Source organism: Alligator mississippiensis, chromosome 2 (assembly GCF_030867095.1).
Source record: "Alligator mississippiensis isolate rAllMis1 chromosome 2, rAllMis1, whole genome shotgun sequence".
In the NCBI taxonomy this organism is placed as follows: Eukaryota; Metazoa; Chordata; order Crocodylia; family Alligatoridae; genus Alligator; species Alligator mississippiensis.
In genome coordinates this window covers 49,458,853-49,479,016 of record NC_081825.1, presented here as the reverse complement: position 1 = coordinate 49,479,016, position 20,164 = coordinate 49,458,853, and the positions used below count along the sequence as shown (strand labels likewise).

At 43.2% G+C, this 20,164-nt stretch overlaps 1 protein-coding gene across 3 annotated transcripts in view; it reads left to right on the top strand.

Moving 5' to 3' along the window:
• Positions 1 to 336: 336 nt before the first annotated feature.
• Positions 337 to 20,164, top strand: part of RELL1 (RELT like 1) — a 54,805-nt gene continuing 34,977 nt past the window's right edge. The window contains exon 1 of one of the 3 annotated variants that reach the window (XM_014594999.3): positions 337 to 455. In XM_014594999.3, coding sequence (XP_014450485.2) covers positions 374 to 455 — 82 coding nt within the window. In that variant the 5' untranslated portion in view covers positions 337 to 373. Of the gene's footprint in view, positions 456 to 1,083; positions 1,310 to 20,164 lie in introns of those variants that run through there. The other 2 variants (XM_019480484.2, XM_006261376.4) reach the window with 2 other exon arrangements.

The window sequence follows — 20,164 nt, the reverse complement described above, 5'->3', positions numbered from 1 at the left end:
TACACCAGGGACAAACGCGTGCGGGGCTTCATACACCATGCCCATTTGTGGTTTCCTGCGCGAGGAACAACGCGTGCGGCTCCACGGGCAGGTGCAGCTCTGCCCCGCTCCCGCGACCCGCCCATGGGGCCTGTGCCCGCTCTCCCGTGCGGTGCAGGGGGCTACCTCGGCGGCAGAAAAGGACACTCTGCCTGCTCGGGGTGCCGGGCCGCCTCAGCACGCGGGCCCAGGCCCCCGAGCGCAGGGCGCCGCCCCGCCCCGCCCGGGCGCGGCAGGCCCTGAGCTGTAGCCCGCGGCTGTGGCGGCGGAGCAGAGTCCCGCCTCTTCCCCTCGCGCCCCGCCCAATCCGGACAGGCGGAGCCGGGTGGCGAGGATGGCGGTGCACGGAGCGGCGGCCGCGGGCTCTGCAGCTCCGCCCGTGGGGGGCGCCCGGCTCAGCTCCAGCTCGGCTCCCGGTGGGTGACGGCGCCGCGCTGCCTGCGGGACCTCGGGCAGCCGGCCCCGGCTCCGCCCCGCCCCGCCCCGTTTGCTTTTCCGGGAGCCCCTTTCTTAGGTCCCGCGGAGCCGCGGCTGCCTCGCTGCTGGCGCCCTCCCCTGCCCCGCCTCCACCCCTGGCCGCCCCTCTCCGGGGCCTTCTCGTGCCTGCTCTCCCCCGGGGCGGGTTGGGCCGAGGGGACCCAGTTCCTCCCTGGTGGCTGCTTTCTGGCGGGCAGGGAGTGGGGACCAGCGGCCTTCAGTTCCCTCATCTCTGCACGGGGCCGAGGGACTGGGATCCCTTAGGAGAGACCCTGGGTTTTTGCTGGTAGCTGGCTCAGCCGGTTTCATCCTTCCTTTTAGTCTTTTAACTTTTTATTTTTGTCCCTGGTACCAGATTTCTCTTTAGCGAAGTTTCCCATGTGGTGTCCCGGAGCCAAGGAGCCGGGCTGGTTGAGTGCAGGGTCGTTGTTTCAAAGGGAGCAACAACCTTGGCTTTTGTGTGTCACAGTCCATCAAGCTCTTTGGTGATGCCCTCCTGGCTGCTCCAGGTGCAGGTCGCCAGGCGTATGCTAAACAGACATTAGTTTCACAGCTGTTCCAGCTTTTCTGTTAATATAGGCTTGGTATGTCTGCGTTAAACTTGGAGGCAATAGAAGTGAGATGTATAAATTGCAGCCTGCTGGCTTGCCTTTAAATATTTCAGCTGGCTACTTGGGAGAGAACGTGGTCCCTGAGACAGAAGTATGTCAAAAGACTTCTAGAGATGCTGTCAACTTAAACGTGGCCCAAAATGTCCACTTTGAAAACTGAACTCTTATACTTTTCAAGACAGGTATTTCTCATTAGAACAACCTCTAACAATAAATAATGGTTTTAAATGAAAATTACTCTGCATCTTTTCCAACCTAGACATCAAAGCACTAATAGCCCCAAATTAAAACTGACATCATTGCTGTTTGTTGAACAAGATGAGAAATGCAAAAAGTAATTGGCACATTGACATGTAAACTCTTTAAAAATCATTTAATATTTAAGGGTATCTTTGAAATTAGGATATTCTATGTTTGTGTATAGATTACAGATTGACTAGTCTTTGGACACCTTCATGAGTGAAACTGGTAAATCAAAGAAGTTGAAACTTGGAATCTAGTGGGGAAGTGAATACCTGGATAGACTATTAGGTGCTAGGTATAACTCGCAGGTTTTTTACAGTGCTTTTTTATAGCTGTTGTTTAGAATTGGTTGGATGTAATGGTATCTAGCCTTTTCTACAGTGTAGCTGCTGTGGGTGGCACTGCTTGCTAGGTCTGAAAATTCAGTCTTTGAGTGCATGCCAACTTGAGCACTCTATCTAGTGATAGTTAAGTTGATCCTTTAAAGATTACAAAGTTTCCTTAAAACATGCTGGTCTTCTGGGATTAATAGTTTGTACTGACATGCAGTTCTCTTGCCCCAGGCTCACGCTCATTTCTTTTTTCTTCCTTTCTGGCATGTATGTCTGGGAAGGTAAGAGAAGGAGGGATTTTTTTCTTTTTGTCTCTAAACTTAGCAAGTCTTTCATTCATCAGTTATTCACTTTTCTGTAAAATATTGATAGGGAGTTATTACATTAACTTTTGCCATCTCAGTATTTTGTTGTATATGACACGTGATTATATATTCTTTAGTTGCTATGTGATTAGCCAGGTATAGGTTCTTGAAGAGAGACTGCCATTTAGACGTTAGCTTGAGGGAGATTTGTATGTGTTTATTATACTGCTTTCTTCTAGATCTAGATTGTGTTTGAAGACAATTATACACGTGAATTTTAAGTGGTGCATTCAGTGAGAGCAGGGTTTTTTTTATAATTTCAGAAAAAATCATTCAGTCCTAGGTGTTCTCAGATGGGCAGGGCCTGGCTTCTGAAATCTGTACATGGCAAACATGACAGGAAACAAAAATAAATTGAAAGAGTCCTCAAATAAAGGGGGGAAAAAAAATAATCTTTTTCTTCTTGGATTTGTCAGAAGTTTTTCTCCTTCCCTTCCATTACTTCCAGCCCTTCCTTCCCACCTTTTTAAGAAGATTTGCTCAGCTATATTTTCTTGCAGTTCAATTGTCATATCAAGAATCTTGGAAGGGTGGAGTGAGTTCCCACTTGACGTTGGACTCTTAAAATGTCTGTTTTCAGGTTGGTGTTGACTATATCAACCTCTGACCCAGGAGCTGAAGTTAGCATGTGGAGCCATGTCATCTGGCCACTGCTTACCCTCCACCAAATTTCTTCAACTGTGTGGAGCTCTGTGGGTCAGGTGACACAGCCCCCTTGTGTTGGGTTGCTTCAGTGTGCAGGATCTAGGCTGATGGACTGACTCATGCTGGATTTGGCCTGCGGACTGACCCCACCCATGGGATTTGGCCCACAGAATGCCCCTGTGCCACTTCTGTGGTCCAGGGAGCCAGAAAGTTTAGCACCACTGAGCTATATAGTCAATATTGACAGCTCTTTTCTCTGGTGCTTGCTAGATTGCTTGTCTCTAGGCTTTTATGTGAAGGTGTGCTGGCTTAAAATAGATTTTTCACATTGATTTTCACTAAATCAATGTAAGATATTATGTAGGGACACTTACATTGGTTTAACACTATCTGTAGGATTAGCTAGCAACTGTTATTTTACTAGTATGAGATTAAGGCCCTTAAGAGATGTTATATTTTTCATGATTAACATGTTAGCCTTACAATAAATTGTAACATGCCACATGTTCAACCAGTATTATCACCTGACGAAAATGGTAAACCAAACATTAAGTATAGAAAATCTTTGTGTCCGGTTTACGTTGTGCTTTAATTTGAACCTGTGACTTGAACCTCACAGATCTTGGTGTGTGTGCAGCAAGCTGAAGGCACACCATTTACAGCTCTGTGGCATGGGGAGCTGGGGATAAGCTCCCTGATTCTCCAGTTCTCCACTCCTTAGCAGATGCGCAATGTGGTTTGAAGAATATTATCTCAGATCCTAACAGTCTTGCATCCTGCCATGCCATATCTTGAGCATTTGGCATGGCAGGATGTGTGATTTTTGGGATCTGTGATGAAATTCCTCAGAGCCCATTGTATGATTAATTTAAGTCTTCCAGGAGCCTGACTGATAAGTTAATTTATTATAATTTTTAAACTTTATGTGCGTCTAGAAAGGGTTTGGAACATATTTAGCATATTTATTAAGCCAAGTCAAACATTGTATTTAGACTAAGCTGTATTAGGAAATTGGCATTGAAGAGAATTCCCCGGTCTAAACTACATAAATGAAAAAAACTTGGAATTGTAAATTCTTCAGAGCAGAGTCTTGATCTGTGTCTGGGGCTCCAAGGCATTGAAAACTAGAAAAAAATAATGAAACCTAATCTTCTCCTATCTCCTCATCTTTCCATCCTTATTGACACCTTAGATTTTGTGTCAGCTGCACAAATTAATTTGTGAATTAATGTTTTTGGTGCCCTTTTGTTTGTATTGTAATTTTTCCTGTCCCATAGGGGAAAATTGCTCAAGGTGATTGTTTCTTCCTTATTTTCTGTCTGTTGGGATCACCAAGTAAGTAGAAGTTATCAGGAGTCTTGATGTCTTTGTTCTGAGGGGATTCCCTTGCTTGCATGAGGCAAAGAATGCAAGGGTGTATGCATGCTTTGCTTGCTGCTGCTCTGTTTGAGCCACTTTCTGTCTTGGCTTGTAACTATTACCTGCTTCTTGACTTTAGGACCAAAAGGGTAGCAGCATTTTTAAAAATCTAAATCCTATTCTGTGCAGTGTGGAAATTAAGTATTGAAGTGAATCTGTAGAGAACATCTGGAGATTTAAAGAAATTATCCAAGTTTGCAGCACACTGATTTTCAGTATCTTCAGTTGTTGACTTAAATCTTAAAATAGATTATAATAAAAACATATTTTATTTTCCAGTAGTGAATAAGTATTATGGATCTGAGTCTTGTCTGGTTGAAATGATGTCTTCTCACCTAGATGGAAGTTTAAGTGTTGGTCTTCTCATGGCCCAGTTCCTATTCCCTCCAAGTCAGAAGGAAAACATTGCAATTCCAGTCTCACAATGTCTTAATTTTAAATAGTTAGTGAAGGGCATAAGCTAAAAGTAATTCTAATATGGTATCCAAGTACGTGGGGAAAGCAAGCAAAAAGTGAAATGCGAAAGCCAAAAATGGCTTTAGTTTTTTGTTTTGTTATGTTTTTTAAACTGACTGGTATTCTTAACTGTAAATGAAGTGTTTCTGGAAGCAGACTTTCTAATGAACAGCTTCAAGGATGAATATTTATGTTCTCAAGTGTCTAGGGAAGAGAGAATTTTTTATTTTCTTAGGCTAATAAACGTTACAAGAAAAGAAAATAGAAATTGGGTTGCCAGGAACTGGGGGTTTGTGGGATGTCATTTTTTTTTTTTCTTGGGTGTATTTTACTGAGTGATAAGGCATATGTAATCCCTATGTATAGATAACATCAAGCTGTACGCAACCTTATTCTTATGCTTCTGTGCATTGTAGTATTTGACATGCATGTAATCTTGATATAACATTATATTATAGCCAAAGCTGTTTTTGTGAGGCAGTGACTTACTTATGTGGCCCTCACTTACTCACATGGAGAAGAGGTAATGACTTGGAATTAGTATTTAACTTGAGTCATTGAGTCTCCCATGTGGACCTGCTCTGAGACAGACAATGTTGAATTACACTCTAAAAGAAGTGTCTCTGGCTACTCAAACTATGGGGGGAGGAGAGCAGGGCTGTCGGGGGGAGGGGCAGCGAATCAGGGTGGCTACCCCAGGCCCCATGCTTTGGGGGGCCCTGAGGACAGTACCGTACAGACCGCTGTGCGCCGTTAGCTCTGGCTGCTTACCTCTGCGCTCTGGCTGCAAACCACACCCTGGCCTTGCACAGGCTGATGTGCCCTGGGACCTGTACACCCCTAGGGATGGGTCTGGAGGAGAGGTAATGCATTGGATTAGCAAATCTCTGTCTGAAAGGACCATGTATTCCCTTTGTTCTGATTAGAACAGGAAAGACTTCTGCTCTAGCAAACATTCTTGTTTAGGTGGGGGCAGGAAGTTACAGACATAGTGTTGCCCCCGTAAGAATTCATGAGGTGGCATATGCCTGCTCAGATAGGAAACTGTACTTAAGCCTGCTTTGAGAGCAGGTTATTGTCTTCAGTTTCTCTAGGTATAGGGGAGGCTGAAGTCCCGGAGCCGACAGGAGGACTTGTAGAAGGCTCTGGCAGGGAAGTCGGAGACAGAAGCTACATTTTAATGCATTAAAAAGTTTGGTAGGGACTGCATCCTTGGATGTAAGGTGCAGAGGAAGAACTGGTTATTCTTGTATTTTCTTGTGTTTGTTTTATCTTATCTCTGTCTAGATCTCAATATATGGTCACTGACTTCTTATACTTGTTCTTAAAATATTGGTTGTTATCTTTTTACAAACCACTTGTTGGTGATGCTTGTGATTCCAGACTATCTGACTGTACAGGTTTGCCCATTCTGTGCAAAGGGGAATTCATTTTTTCTGAGCACGTGACTGGACAAGGGTATGATTCTTTAGCTGGCAAAACCACTTCTGCTAAGAGCTGGCAATTCATAGATTCATAGATGTTAGGGTGGGAAGGGACCTCAATAGATCAATGCCTGAGCAAGACTGGTTACACTGAAGTGCCCCAAGCCAAGAAGTTGGTCCTCAGTGGCCAAGCAGTAGACAGCAGGAAAAGAGGGTTTGGGACAGAAGGGTACCACAAAGGTGTGAGAACACCCTTAGTGTGAGTCTTAAAGGCTCACCTAGACTGTATCCAGGGCTGGGGTGTGTCACAAGGGTATATAGATTGCTTGACAGATTGAATGTCAGATGAGATGTTTTAAGGAGTGGTAAAAAGAACTAAAGCCTATATTAGCACCCTGCTCAGAATGTAGAATCTCTAAAATAGGAGGTGAAGGGCAGTCAACCTGCGGCACTTCTAGTATGTAGTAGATCCACAGGGCAGGGAATACAGGGAGCAAAAAGCAGAGCAGCAGATGAATGCGGGGCAGGGGATTGGAATGGTTCTTGTGGAGTGTGTGAGGCTTTATCTTGTAGCATGCTTGCCAAAAAGGTTGCCCCCCACTGCAGCAGATAGTACAGAGGCTATCCAGTAATAACTATAACTTGTAATAATTGCTGTTAGTAGAAGGTGACTTATTTGGGAAGCATTAACTGGAGGCTTTTTTTTTCTTTCAGAGGAGTCGTGTAAGATAGGACTGGCAGAAAATTTTAAGCAGACCATTAAGTGCATTTAATTCAGAAATAGGTAGGGGGTAGGCAAGGAACTGAAATGTTGCATCTCAAATCTTGTTTAAATTAGGGAATTTGTCTTCCCTAACAGATGTATAATGAGCAGGGATCCAGGTTTTATGTTTGCCATGGGAAAGCACAGATTTTCTCTTTTAAAGGAGAAAAATGTAGCAAACTAGGTTTTTCCTTGCAAGCTGGCAGAGTTGCACCTTGTAAGGGCTGCTTGGGGCTGGGGGAAGCAGGACTCAGGGGGCACCGTGTGCGTTATGCATGTGCACACATGCATGTGGCCAGCAATACAGCCAGGCAGTGGTGGAGAGCAGCTCTTCCAGCTGCCTGCAGGTAAGTCTATGGTGGGGGGAGAGAGGGGGCCAGACTGAGGCAGCCACAGTGAGGGAGGGAGTAGGGCAGAGTAGGCAGCTGGGGCTGGGGGTGATGCTCACCTGGTGTGGTATCTAGGGCTGTGGCTGGAATGTGTGGCTGCAGGGCCTGGCGGGAGAGCAGGAAAGAGCTGCTGTGTGCACTCCTGGGGAGGGGTCGGGTGCAAGAGGCAACGCATCAGGGCAGCATGGGGTAGGGATTGTGCCCTCCAGGATTTGTGCACAGGGTGAGGGAGGATGCACGCTGCCCACTGTGGGGCTTGGGGCTTCTTGCCCTGCTCCCCTCCCCCCTGGGGCCCCTGCAGCCTAACAGGTGGGACCTGGTATGTGAGGGTGGAGCAGAGTGGGAAGCTTTGGTGCTGCCGGGAGCCCTGTGCCAGTTGCGCTGTCATGGCAAGATGCCCCCTGCCCTCTTGGCAGCAGCGGGGTGGGGGACATAACTCTGCACCGCTGCCCCCTCTGCTGCCAGGCAGGGGGTGCCTCACCTTGGCAGTGCAGCTGGTGCAGGGCTCGTGGTGGCAGCAGCAGCACCGAGCCTCCCTGTCCTGCTCAGCCCTCCCACTCTAGGTCCTACCTGCTGGGCTGCAGAGGCCATCACGGAGAGGGCAGCAGGGTGGAGAGCCCTGCAGTGGGAAGCCCACATCCTCTCTTGGCCTCCATGGGCTCTTCTTGGTTTTGCACTGGCTGTGCTGCCCAAGACGGGGTGGGCCAGGTTTAGCCCTCCGCTCTGGCTGCAGCAGCTAGCAGGTCCCATAGCCCTGTCAGCTGGGAGCCTCTCTGGCAGGGCTGGCAGGGGGCAGAGGGCTGCGGGTTGGGAGTGAAGGGCACCAGCAGGGTTGGGGGAGCTGTGGATTGGGAGTGAGGGGCACTGGCATGGGCAAGGTCAGGGCACCGGCATATTGGCATACTCAGTGCTACAGCGCAGTGGGGGGCACAGCTGCAGCTGGACCTGTGTCCTGGGGAGCAAGAAGGAGCTCTGATTTTTCCATGATAAAACAACCAAAATCAAATGCCAAAATATATAGGTATTTAGAATTTATTTTATTATAATTATTGAGGCACTGGTAGGCTTCCAAACTGCTTTAAAACATTATGTTCAACTGATACCTATATGTAGAGTTGCATTTCATTTTACTTGCAGAAAAATGTGAATTTTAAGCTTTTTAATCAGAGAATTTAGGGTTTTTAAACCGTGAAAACCAGGATCCTTGATTTAAGGTGTAGTTCAACACCGTGCTCTGCCTCAGGAGACACTGCTGACAACTATCATTTTGTTCTTTCATCGTGTGACTTTCTGTCTAGTTTTCTTTCCTGTTTACTTCCTGCGTATAACAGTCACATCAGCTGATGTGCTGTTTACTAATAGAAAACTACGTTACTTCTCTTTTGCCTAGCAGTTAGTCAGAATTCCAGGACCTATGTTTCAATTATGGGAGAAATGACGTGTCCTAATTTCTTTAATGCAATTCTCTTAATAACTAAAGAACATCTAAATTTTTGTTTAAGGTGGATAAAAATCAGAGATTAAAATTTGGTTAAAAAAATCAGATTTTTTAATGTAACTATTTTTTTTTAAATGTAAGATGCTTTAAAAAAAATAATCCTCTGTAAAGATAGTTTTAATTTAAGATACGCTAGAGTTCAAAGACATCATCATAGAATAGGGATTATAACTTCTTACTATATACTATTTGAGACAATATATTAATTTAACTTCTTTTAGAAAACTTTTATGAATAGGTCACAACAGGAAATGGACTATTTTAGGGGCCTAATCTTATGGGGTTCCCAGAAGCTCCTCTATAGATTAGCAAAGACTAAAGAAAACCACTTAACCCAGTGGGTAGTGTTCCGCATTTTTGGTTTTTACCGAATTTCACCAATAAATTATCTGATATTCTTTAACTATAGTTTTTCGGTTTTTACTGATTTTACACCTGTTTTTCATTTCATACTGTGCCATGCTGCTTTGCTGCCTGCTGCGCCGCTAAAGCAACAGGATGCACGTAGCACTTTGCCTCCTGCTACGCTGCTAAAAGCAGTGGGATGCACATGGTGCTGCGCTGCTTTGCCTCATGAAGCACCGCTGAAAGCAGCGGGATGCACGCAGTGCCATGCCGTGCTGCTCTGCTGCCTGCTGCACAGTTGAAAGAGGCAGGATGCACATAGTACTGTGCCGTGCTGCTTTGCTGTCTGCTGTGCTGCTGAAAGCAGTGGGGTGCCACACTGCTTTGCTCCCTGCTGCACTGCCAACCCCAAGCCTCCTGCTCCACGTCTGGCCAGAAACCCCTGTGCCTCAGGTAACCGGCATTTTTAGATTACTGGCACCGATCATTCCTCACTTGTGTTGGGGATAACAGGGCTTTTACTGTATCTAATATTAGCATTTTCACTGATTAGTTATTTATTTATTTTTCTTTTCTTCCTTTTATCCCAATTTCAGATCGGTTTTTATGTTTGGAAAATAAACCCTGAAAAATTCCCAGAATTATTTTTTGAAAATAAAAACTGAAATTGCAGAACACTACCAGTGGGACTCAGTGATCATTCTAAAAGATACCTTTAAGCATCTCTGTGATGCTTAGTTTCAGTTCTCAAGTTGTGAGTTTGTGTCTCCAGTGGTGATAATATCCTTGTTAACAGCAGTCTATGGAGATGAGAGATAACAAACCTGATTACCTGCCCATCATCCCTCTTGTCTCTCTGCATGTTTGTGTATACACAGTCAAGCCCTTACCTCTCTCTAAAAGTACAAAGTTTCAGGAAGTTAAATAAATAGAGGTTTGTTGTGGGTGGAGTAGATCTGGGCAAGGAGGAAGAATCTGGAGATAAATGCAAGGAGGGGAGGGACAAGAGAAACATTATGAGCAGAATATTCCAGAAATCTTGAAAGAGAAGTTTCTGAGTATAGCCTTTCCATTGATTTGAGATCTAGCTAAGGAATGGTATGATAGAAGGGAAAACCTATTATGGCAGCAGGCTTGCCAGGCCTGGCCATAAAAGAGATTCTGTTTGGGAATATTTTAATCGAGGTTATACCAAACAAGAAAGCACTTTTAGTAGAAAATCATGATTACATTGAGGCTTCTTGACCAGTGATTTAAATTGTGATTTAAATTGATTTGATTTAAATCAAATTCACCCTGGTTTTGTTCCTTGAATATATCAGGAATCAAATAACAGCAGACAATTTCTTTGCCCACAGTTTAAAGCCACTTTCAACCAGCACTTTACTATAAATGTAGCCATAGGTCTTTCTCTTGGTCTTACTACTACTACTGCTCTCTTGCTGCTTTCTGCCTCCTCCTATTCTTTTTCTCTAACACCATCCACCCCTTTACTAAGACAAAGTTCAAAAGTTTAAGTAGCTTCTCACATGTGCCTTTGTTTTGGGCAGTGGTATTATGTTTACCTCTAGCCAGAAATGCCTCTATTTCAGCTACCTGCATTAATAAAGGTGCTTAATAGTTACTAATGGTTATAGTGGATAAAATTTATTTTAAAACATGTTTGTCTATATTTAAATATACACTTCAAATTCTTTTAAATTTTTGATGACCTATTTTAAAGCCTTAAAATCAATTTCATAAAAATAATATTCAAGTTACAGGTCTCAAGAGTCTAGATTCATAGATGTTAGGGTCGGAAGGGACCTCAATAGATCATCGAGTCCGACCCCCTGCATAAGCAGGAAAGAGTGCTGGGTCTAGATGACCCCAGCTAGTTGCTCATCTGACCTCCTCTTGAAGACCCCCAGGGTAGGGGAGAGCACCACCTCCCTTGGGAGCCCGTTCCAGACCCTGGCCACTCTAACTGTGAAGAAGTTCCTCCTAATGTCCAGTCTAAATCTGCTCTCTGCTAGCTTGTGGCCATTATTTCTTGTAACCCGTGGGGGCGCCTTGGTGAATAAATACTCACCAATTCCCTTCTGTGCCCCCGTGATGAACTTATAGGCAGCCACAAGGTCGCCTCTCAACCTTCTCTTGTGGAGGCTGAAAAGATCCAGTTTCTCTAGTCTCTCCTCGTAGGGCTTGGTCTGCAGGCCCTTAACCATACGAGTGGCCCTTCTCTGGACCCTCTCCAGGTTATCCGCATCCCTCTTGAATTGCGGTGCCCAGAATTGCACGCAGTACTCCAGCTGCGGTCTGACCAGCGCCCGATAGAGGGGAAGTATCACCTCCTTGGACCTATTCGTCATGCATCTGCTGATGCACGATAAAGTGCCATTGGCTTTTTTGATGGCTTTGTCACACTGCCGACTCATGTTCATCTTGGAGTCCGCTAGGACTCCAAGATCCCTTTCCACTTCTGTGCCACCCAGCAGGTCATTCCCTAGGCTGTAGGTGTGCTGGACATTCTTCCTCCCTAGGTGCAGCACTTTGCATTTCTCCTTGTTGAATTGCATTCTGTTGTTTTCTGCCCACTTGTCCAACCTGTCCAGATCAGCTTGCAGCTGTTCCCTGCCCTCCGGCGTGTCCACATCTCCCCATAGCTTTGTGTCATCTGCAAACTTGGACAGAGTACATTTCACTCCCTCGTCCAAGTCACTGATGAAGACATTAAAGAGTATCGGTCCAAGGACCGAGCCCTGCGGGACCCCACTGCCCACACCCTTCCAGGTTGAAACCGATCCATCCACCATGACTCTCTGGGTGCAACCCTCCAGCCAATTCGCCACCCACCGGACTGTGTAGTCATCCAAGTCACAGCCTCTTAACTTGTTCACCAGTATGGGGTGGGATACCGTATCAAAGGCCTTCCTGAAGTCTAAGTATACGACATCCACCCCTCCTCCTGTGTCCAGGCATTTCGTAACCTGGTCATAAAAAGAAACTAGATTGGTCAGGCACGATCTGCCTGCCACGAACCCGTGCTGATTTCTCCTCAGCATAATTTGTCCTGCTGGGCTCTCACAAATGTGAGCCTTGATAATTTTTTCAAAGACTTTGCCAAGGATGGAGGTGAGACTGACAGGTCTATAGTTGCCCGGGTCCTCCTTCCTCCCCTTTTTAAAAATGGGGACCACGTTGGCCCTTTTCCAGTCCTCCAGGACTTGGCCCGTGCGCCATGAGCTTTCAAATATTCCCGCCAGTGGCTCTGCAATGATGTCGGCCAGTGCCTTCAGCACCCTTGGATGGAGCTCATCCGGGCCTGCCGACTTAAAGGCATCCAGTTCTTCCAAATGACTCTGCACCATTTCAGGGTCTACGCATGGAAGTCTGGCGCCTTGCTGCTGCCTCTCTACAACCCCATTGAGAGACTTGTCGTGCCCCTCACTTAGGAACACCGAGGCAAAGAACTCATTGAGGAGTTCAGCCTTGTCCCCCCTGTCTGTCACCAATTGTTTCTGCCCATTTAGTAGGGGTCCTATTCCTCCCTGGGCCTTCCTTTTACTCCCTATATATCTAAAAAACAATTTCTTGTTGTCTTTTACTTGGGTTGCCATCCTCAGCTCCATGGTAGCTTTGGCCCGTCTAACTGCTTCCCTACAAGCACGAGCAGAGGAGGTATATTCATCTTTGGTGATCTCTCCCTGTTTCCACTTTTTATGTGCTCCCCTTTTGGCCCTTAGGCTGCTTTGGATTTCTCTGGTCAGCCAGGGAAGCCTCCTGGCCCCTTTCCCTGTTTTGCCTCACTCGGGGATCGTCTTGCTTTGTGCCCGAAGGATCGTTTCCTTAAGGCACAGCCACCCTTCTTGGGCTTCCATCTCTTCAAATCTCCTACTCTGCAGTGTGTCCTTGACTAATTGCCTGAGTTCATTGAAATCAGCTTTCCTAAAGTCTAGCACTTTCACCCTACTAGTTACCTTACCCACTCGCCGTCTTATGGTGAATTCTATTATTAGGTGATCACTGTCCCCCAGATGGCGACCGATCTGGAGGTCCACTACCATGTCATTTCCCGTTGCCAATACCAGATCCAGTATGGCATTCCCCCTAGTGGGACCGTGTACCTCCTGAGTCAGGTGGAGGTCCTGTACACAGGTTAGAAACCTGTGTGAGCGGTGGGACTTTGCTGTCTGTGACTCCCAGCAGATGTCCGGGTAGTTTAGGTCCCCCATGACTACTGCCTCTTTAGCTTTTATGGTCTCCGAGATTTGCCTCAGGAGCCCCGCATCTCTTTCTTCCCCTTGATGTGGGGGTCTGTAGCAGACCCCTACCACCAAATCCCTTTCTCCTTGCCCCCCATGTAGCCTAACCCACAATCCTTCTACTTCCTCATCCTTGGATTCTGCCTTGATGAGGGTTGACGTATATTGCTCATTGACATAGAGCGCAACCCCTCCCCCTTTCTTCCCCACCCTGTCCTTTCTGTACAATCTATAGCCCTCAATATGTACCACCCAGTCATGGGATGAATCCCACCAGGTTTCCGTTAGCCCCACTAAGTCATAGGTGTTTAGTACAAGCAGGAGCGCTAGTTCATCCTGCTCATTTCCCATGCTCCTAGCATTAGTATATAGGCACTTGAGCCCTGCGACTGGTGCCTTTGCTGCCCCCCCGCTCCGAGTCCCAAGGGGCCCTTTGATTCTTACCTTCTCATTTCTTACCTGTGCCGTAGTGCTGGCCTCCCCATGGCTTTCAGGTTCCCAATGCTCTCAAGAGTCTAGCTGCAGGTCTCAAGAGTCACTGGTTAAGCACCCAGACTTAGTTTGAAGTGTTAAAGTAGCTTTTAACAGCATATCCTCTTCTGAAAGATGATGAAGAATATTTTCTTTTTCCATATATTTATCTAGTTCAGTCCCATGGTTACTTTATTCAAAGTCAGAAAAAAGATTAGAAGTTGAAAAATCAGAAAACCTTGTATTTTCTTTTTACAATTTATAAATAGAAATGAGAGGTTAAAATATGAGATTTACCTGTTGTAAGATCCTAAAGGACCTGGCTGCCCTAAGCAATCAGTACAATTGAGTAAGCACTAACTGTAGCTTAAGCTGACTACTATATTAAAGCAAAGTTTTATTAAATACAAAACATTTTGTTTAAAGTTTACCACAGTTTTGATAAAGGTATAACTAGATTTAGCTAATGGAAATGTTTTTAAATGCTGCTTGTGTGCATTTTTAATTGCATAACACTGCCGTACTGGAGCTAGTAGAACAAAAATTGTTTGTTTTCTATGCATCACTTCCTCTGATAAGAGCAGATGACTAGCTGAGCTTTTTCCATGCAGTGCTGAGGTCTAGAAGTATGCTGCAGTATGAAAGGTACCAGTAGATTGCACTTTGTCATTTTTAGTTTAAGTAACATTTAGTTTAGTTAGCATAAAGCTATCCAAGAGCAGGCTACTTAAGTAAAATATATATTGTGAAACTTTATAATAAGTAATTTTATTCTTATGCTTTTTTAAAAAGTATTCTACTAACATACATTTTTGAACTGTACCAGAGAAAAAAATTACTTTTCAAGAATGCTTTGTCAGAAGTGCAGTTTACCAAATTGCAGATTTTGATTATTACATCAAATAATTGTAAGGAGTGTATCAAAAGATCTAAAGTCTGAAAAGCAGACATGATATAGATTTTTTTGGCAGTCAGAGAGCACTGTATAGAGGAAAATTGGATGGTAGAAGTTGATAAAAGGAATTGGTCAGAAGTGGATTAATTTGTCAAATTAGAGTATGAGAGATTTGAAAAAGCAAAGAAAAAAAAGTATTTTTTCCTTATGTAGTTTATTAAAAAGTTAAACAGTTTCTTTCAATCTTTGATGCAAAGGCTGCTTATTCTGTGTCTGTGAATCCATCATTGAGCAGTTTCAAAGTAAATATCAACTCCCCCAGAATTTCTCATTCTGATTTATTAGTTATAGGGTTGTAAATCATTTATTAAAAAAAAAAAATTGTAGGCAAGTCACGATTGGTACTGCCTGGCACCCAGACATGGAGGGAGAACAGTTACGTTGCCAAATATTAAATCTCTTCATGTATATAGGATAAACACAGCGGTGCACAAAAGAAAAACTTGATTGCTTACTGCAGAATTATTCTGATGATAAAGTAGTAAATAATGGGGGAAAAGATGTATTATCTTGTGCCTTCCACTCTCACTGATCACCAAGCGCTGGAAAGACAGAAGGCAGTAATAATAAAAGTAGAATGAGAGTTGATTCATTTGCAGGGCATAAATCTAGATTTGTGGAACATAAAAAACTTTACAAACTGAAGGAAAATGAATTTGTATTGTGGTTATGGTGACTAAATGGCCTGCTTAAGCTCCCCTCTTTGTCATTGTAACCCTTTAATAAGGTTATAGACTTTAACCATATGTCTCAAATGTTATTATAATAAATATGGAGTGAAAACAGTGCTCTGTTCTAGCATGTGAACGGATGGGAAAAATAATTTTAATTAAATGTAATATTTTACTATGGTAGTTTTTTCTGCTATATCCTGTTTTCTATGAAGACTTCTAAATATAATTGATACCCCTGAGTCAGTGTTGAATGGAGTGGTGTGAAGATTAGTATCCTGTGACTGTGATCATGATTAGACTGAGTGAAAAAAGCTAGTTTTTAGCTGGGACTTTCTATCTTTGATGTTTCTGATGTTCCATTTTTTTTTTTTTTTAAACAAAGCGTGCCATCGTAAGAGATGTAAACCAAATATAGTGTTTCAATCTTAAACATAATTTTTAACATGAAAGCATATAAGGAACCTGTAAGTATCAAATTAGTGTCTCTGGAAGTCTTACCGTATTTAAAAACTAGTTTTATTAAAAAGGCAGATTTGGGGCCCCGGGAAAGAGATAAAAGGTGAAGAAAAAACATAACATTAATCTGATTGTTTTATACTTTGCATGCATCAACTCAGTAACGTCTGACAGACTGGACTTAGTGGTTCTCAGTCTTTTTTAGAATGAGGGCATCCTCTGTAACTTTGGGATTTGGCACCTGTAGTTGAGAATCACCATTGTGCTGCCTCTGCTTACCACAGCAGTTTGCAGCCAGGGTGAGGCTTGTGCCCTGGGCAAAACTCCCTTTTGCCCCGCTGGTATTTGCAGGAGTGGAGAAGGAGGCGGGTGGTTTGACCTGCCCTGAGTATCCTTGTTACCTACAAATGGCTGCTCCAGCCCAGCCCAGCCCAACTCCTTTGGCTAAGCAGTGCTAAGGGCTGTAGCCAGAGTACGTTTTCTTGCCTCGGCGTTTCCCAGTCCAATCTTGCATGTTTGTCCTGGAAACGGGGCTGTGGGAGAGTCCCACCCACCTGATAGAGAAGCATGTGGGGTTGGACTGGAAGGGCTGCAGGAAGATCTGCAGCTGCTTCCTGATCTCCCACTCAGGAGGTGTGTGAGGCATTTCACATTGGCATTTCACCGACATCATGGCCTCCCTGGAAGGGGCTTACCTAGAGAGCCTCTGCGGTAGGGTGAACAGTGCTGATGTAATGACGTACATTTGGAGCAAGACAAATATCCTTCACAGATGAGACTATTTTTTTTGAGGCAGAATATCAGAATGTTTGTAGTAGATCGAAAAGAGATTAATTTTAAATGAATGATGTAATCCGACCAAAAATTCCAACTAAAGGTCCACAGCTAGACAAGGTTGACTTTGATTAACTTTCCGAGACCAAAATCTGTGCAGTATTTGAGGTTCACCGTATCCATGTGATGACATTAAACGCTTAATGTCTTCTTCCAACTTTGGGTTGTATATTCAATGTGTATGTACCCGATGCTGCTTTTGATGGTCCAGAGGGTGTATTTAACAAGAAAAAATGTTACTGGACTAATACAAACAAATAAGGAATTGACTAACATGACTTTCAGTCATGTAACAGCTCTCAAACACTTTATTTTAAAGATTTTGCAGTCCTGAAGAGAAGCAGTCCTTAAAGATACTTGGCATAATGGTGTGAGTAACTTTGACAAAAACTAATTGAATTTTCTTGGCATTTGTGGACTCGTTAGTATTTCCATTTCAAATTAAAAATAAAGTTAATTTTTTGCATCTCTTTTTTTACTATGAGCATTTAAATCTCATGATGGTGTACTGAATAGTTTTAGGGGAAAGTTTTTGACATGTTGTGTAAAGGTATTTGATGGATGAATAAATCAATACTAGAAGCTTTGTTCTCCACATGAGCGGGTACCCATTCAGTTACAAAGTATGAGAAAGATTATTCTGTCGGTACTTCTTGGTTATTCTTGTATGTGTAGGTTTTTTGTCTTGCTCATTGTTAATAATTTTTTACACCGTATATTTTTAAACATGAGAATTTACCCTGTGAGAGGGCTGAGCACAATCTACATTTTCTATAAAATTATAAGTAAAGTATTAACTTAATTTTTATTTTTACTATTTAAATGATCTGGTGTTGCCAGGAAATATTGGGGGTTGTGTAGTTAATGCTCATGAAGATTTGTAGCTAGCCTGTGTGTTAGCTGTACATGGTTTATTTAAGCTTTCTGACTTCAATCGACTAAAGTTATATGGGACAATTAGATTCTAGAGTTCTGAATGCAGGTGAAGGAAAATAGTGTACTTTTAAAGTTAATAAGGGCTATTACAGCTATGTCAAACTCATCCAGCCCTACAAGCCAGATGAGTAGTTTGGGCCAGTCTGGACCTCATCCCCTCTCCCCTTTTCCAGCATACCAGGTTTGATACCTGCTTCAGCTGATCTGGGACTTGTCCTGTGAGATGCAGGTCCTGGAGCAGCCAGAGCAGGTGCTGCATGTGGCACAGTCCAGCTGTGGGCAATTCGAAAATTCTGGTTGAATTTGGTCCTCGTTGACCTCATACCCAAAATCTTGTCTAAGTCTATCCTAACCATGCAGTCAGTACAATATAAGATATCACCCATAAACATCCTTGCCTCAGCGTGATTAGTCATGTTCACATCTGCTCATTAGTACACAAAATTTTTGTGGGCTCAAGCTCTGATTATTGTAACTCTCAGAATAAATAGCTTGTTTTTCAAGACAAAACAATTTGGCAAACACGAACCAATCAAAATGGAAAGCTATAATACGCTTTTTTTTTGGTGGAGAGAAGAGGGAACAAATGTGGCCGATATTAGTCATTTTGCTAATGTGATTGGATGGCACTTGGATGTTATAATGAGGAATGTAGTAAAGAACCTGTATAAGATAGAATTTCTTCCTTTGTCTGTGTTTGACAGAATTTGAGACTGGCTGTACTTTTTTCTTTGTAAAAAAAAAAAAAAAAAAAAAAAAAAATCACCTTCTCCTGTTTCATAGATTCATAGATGTTAGGGTCGGAAGGGACCTCAATAGATCATCGAGTCCAACCCCCAATTGTTTGGACCTTAACAATCTCATTTTCATATTTTTAATTTAAATAGTAAGCATTAACAGCAATCTTCATAACTGTGGACTTGACTAGATTTCACATTGGTGCTTTGCAACTTGAAGCTCCAAGTTGGTGCTTGACTTCAAGATTTCAAGTTGGTGATTTCCGAGGTTGGGTGGATGGCTGAACTCATTTAGCTCTAATTCTGTTTTTTCATTGTAGATATTCTTAAGTATATATTATTCATTATTGTAGGTCTTAACCTTTTGGTCATACAAAGCCCATTTTTTCTTTGAGGCTTTTATAATAGGGAAGAACAAGGAGAAAGAACAAGCTCCTTGAGTTTGTGAGATGAGGGGAAAATTTGTAGTTATGCAGAGCTCTTAGATTCTTGGATACTGGTTTTGTTTATTTTGTGTAGATGATATTATATATTTTAAATTTAAATTAATTTATTTTAGAATACTTAACCTCTTCTCTTGTCATGCTTCTGTTTTATAAATTACTCTGTTCTCTTTTTAATTTTTTTCAGTCCTCTTATTGTAAGCTACCTAGAGCCTTTCTTGGGAAGAATGGCATACATCAAATAAATAAATATAAATCATATACAAAGAGAGTATTGCTTCCCATTAGCGTACATAGGCAAATTCATTATATAAGGGCAATGGTGGGCTGTTATGTTTAAAGAATGGTGTATTACTTAACTGTCTGATATAGCTCAAAATTGTCTTAAGTTGCTATTCTCTCAACTTTAAAAAGTTCTTTGACAGCAAAATCTATGCTCTCCTCTTTTTCTGGGCCCCCTTTTCTGTGTGGGGGAGGTGGTGGGCCTGATCTGGGCCGGCTCTGGGGTGGCAGGCCCAATCTGGTGTGTGCGCTCATGCTGACCTCATGTTGGATCGGGTCCACAGGCCAATCCTGTGCACTGGATCTGACCTGTGACTGACGCCACACCATTCATCTGGCTCCCAGTCAGGAAAGGTTGGGCATCACTGTACTAAACAATAGTACAACAGGAAACACTAAAAGATATTCCCATAGTTTTGGAAATGCTTTTCAGCTGTTTTCCTATGTTTGAAACTATATTTTGTACTTCAGCAGAACAGAGACACAGTGGTGTTACTGTAGTTTAAAATAGGTGGGTGAATATTTGCAGTGCATACTTAAAAAAAGAAATAATTGTAAAACTGTTTCATGAAGCTTTCCCAGTCTTAAAAAAAAAAAAAAAAAAAAAAAAAAGCAATATTTCCACATTACTTGCATGCTGGAGTGAGATTTAGGAGAAAGAAGCAGTGTGGTTAACCTTGTAACTTTGGACTCTGGTCGTCTCACTAGTTGGCAGACAGAGGGAATCTTGCCTACTTTTGGAGAATGCCAGTGAGCTTAGCATGTGCAGCGTTAGGGTCTTACGGCAACATTTCACAGACTTATCCTAAAAGTAGTATTTAATCTTTGCCTGGACTTTTCTGTGTAGAGGTTTGTCCCACACCAATAAGAAAACTCAGCTTGCTTCAGTATCTTTTGTGTGAGCTTTTGCTCATGAAAGCTTATGCCTCTTATTCATTTAGTCTGTATAGTACCTCTATTCCATCTTATCACAGGCAGAGGGCAAGTAAGAGATGCACCACATAGTCTAACTGAATTGGAGAGGCATAAGCTTTCATGAGCTTGCTTCATGAAGTAAAGCAACAGTTTACTTCAGTTTGTGAGCATGTCATAAAAGCTTATGCAGCTCTGATTCAGCCTATATGGT